A 2500-nucleotide genomic window follows, 5' to 3' on the forward strand; every position below is an offset into this window, starting at 1 on the left:
TAAAGCCTAGACGAGTAATATGAATGTTACAACCAGAATCTATGATCTGTTTATAAAAATAGGAGTTATAACAGTCACACTGAAAACCTAAGAATAAGTGACTGCGTCTTGCAAAGACCTACAAGTTTGTTGTTCGAACACGTCATGAACATTAGTTGGAATAAGAAATTTAGCCAAATAGAGATAACCAACATTGCTAGATATTCTGTATCCAAATCCAGCTAATTATTATTATTATTATTATTATTATTATTATTATTATTATTATTATTGTTGTTGTTGTTGTTGTTGTTATAAGCTTTCTAGAACCCCAGTTAAAATATTGAGAAAGTATTATTCTATACGACCAAGGGCAATAACAGGAAAATTAACACAATGAAAAACGAATATATATATATATATATATATATATATATATATATATATATATATATATATATATATATATATATATATATATATATATATATATATATATATATATAAAGTGAAGAAGAATGAACGTAAAATATGTAAAAAAGATGTGAAAGCATTCTCGTCTACTTAACTTACGAAACTTTACAAGTCTTGCTAGTTAGCCAATTAGCAATTTTGATGAATACCAAAGAAACAATACCAGTTGGGTCTAAAATTCCATGACCATGAAGATCAAAGTCATAAATTCGAGGGTTCATGCGGTCAAAAATGGTAAAGTAGTCACTGTGGTATCAGGTTAACAGTAAAATGTAGTAGATTTTACATTGTTTTGACTACAGTGAAACATCTCACTATTTTTTTTCTTCTTTTTCTTTTTGACAGCCAACTGATTGAACCTAATTTGCACCTGAAAAAGGTTCCCTTCAAGAAAAATTTTATCAACTTTCAAGTTCGTAAAGTTCATACTTAAATTATAAACGAGCATTTATTTGGAAAAATAGTAAGTTTTCTTCGTAACCAGATGAGTACTTCTAATTTAACAAGGCTTTATTTTTATAATAGGAAGTCCACAAAGAATCCGATTGCTAATTCTTTTGATTAAATTCTCGTAATCAAAAGAAAAAATAGTTATTTTATCTCTTATAAAATTATAACTTTATATTTTAAAGTAAGTCAAAAACCGCAAATCAAAGGAGGGACCATCAGTATTATTGATTATGTAAATGAGCACACAAAATCTCTTACATTATTCTCTTAGCCTCATGACCGTAATCATGATTTTTTTTTTTTTTTGTGAAGTACTATATACCTCCCATACTTTCAATCTTTCGTAAAAAAGTGTGTCCAAACTATAATCATTCTAGATTTTATATCCTCGATATATTAATTCAATGTAATAAATTCAACAATACCTAAAATTTCCAATCTAGGTAATAAACATAACTATTCTCAATGGCCATTATTATCTAGCTACAACACCGTCTTATACCGTCTTCTTCAGCCTGTTTCCTGGCGCTTACACTATCTTGTCCCCTTCAATTTCTTGTAACAGTCATCATCAAAAAAACCTATAGAACTCACCAACGACATTTAGGGTAAAGAAAAGAGATGTTGGAGGGTGCGTGGTCAGCTGGCATTCATAGAGCCCAGCGTCGGATTTCTTCACTTCTCTCACGGACAATTCCCACAACTGCAATGTAGAAGAATCATTTTTAATTGACAGTTTGTTACTCATATACTAATTTCTTCAATCCATATTAGGAATCATGTTCATATATTTTTAACGTATTGTAAGGAATATGACATTTTGAAGGTAACTTTCTGTTGGAAGTAAATACAAAAATTTGGGAAAATAAAAAGGAAAATATGGAGCACATATTCCATACCAAAATAATTGTGATTGGCTTAGGAGTAATATAAAATACGGAACTTCCAAGTACTATATTTATCATTAGCTTCCAAAATGATTGGAAATGAATGAAGATTTGAGATATATAGAAAATATATGGATGAGCTTTTCTCTCACCTTTTGGTGTCTAACATGGGCCACCGAATACCTAGACTCCGATGAGTACACTTGTCCCCCTGCTGTTAGTAGGTGGTCTTCATCTTTTTTCAACCATATTACCTGTAAATATCAGAAAATTTGATGCTTTAGTCTTTCACAAATATCTAAGTAATAATTTTGATAATTTATTATTGAATTATAAATGACAAGATGAAGCTTTATCTATAATTATTTACAGACACACACAAACACACACACACACACTCACAGAATAAATGAAATATCACATGAGGTTAGACTCAAGATAAATGGAAGAGAGACAGAGATGATGTAAACAGAATATGAAATGGAAGATGAAATATCATTGGAAGTAGAATGGATTAATGAGGTGGAATCATTTAAATATTTAAGTACTATGATCTCTAATACAGGATCTTTAGAATTTATGTTGAATGAGAAATTGAGAAGAGCAAATCAGACAACGGCTATGTTGAGAAAAATTTAGATATAAAGTCACCTGAGATTACATATAAAAATTAGGCTATATACCAGTTTAGTGAGATCGGTGTTACTGTA

At 29.7% G+C, this 2500-nt stretch overlaps 1 protein-coding gene across 2 annotated transcripts in view; it reads right to left on the bottom strand.

Moving 5' to 3' along the window:
* LOC137628410 (zwei Ig domain protein zig-8-like) overlaps nucleotides 1–2500 on the bottom strand; it is a 40915-nt gene that overhangs the window by 6725 nt on the left and 31690 nt on the right. For both annotated transcript variants that reach the window (XM_068359564.1, XM_068359563.1), the window contains 2 exons: nucleotides 1943–2044; nucleotides 1498–1606 (listed from right to left, as the gene is read on the bottom strand). In XM_068359564.1, coding sequence (XP_068215665.1) covers nucleotides 1498–1606; nucleotides 1943–2044 — 211 coding nt within the window. The remainder of the gene's footprint in view (nucleotides 1–1497; nucleotides 1607–1942; nucleotides 2045–2500) is intronic.

This window comes from Palaemon carinicauda, chromosome 36 (assembly GCF_036898095.1).
Source record: "Palaemon carinicauda isolate YSFRI2023 chromosome 36, ASM3689809v2, whole genome shotgun sequence".
NCBI lineage: Eukaryota > Metazoa > Arthropoda > Malacostraca > Decapoda > Palaemonidae > Palaemon > Palaemon carinicauda.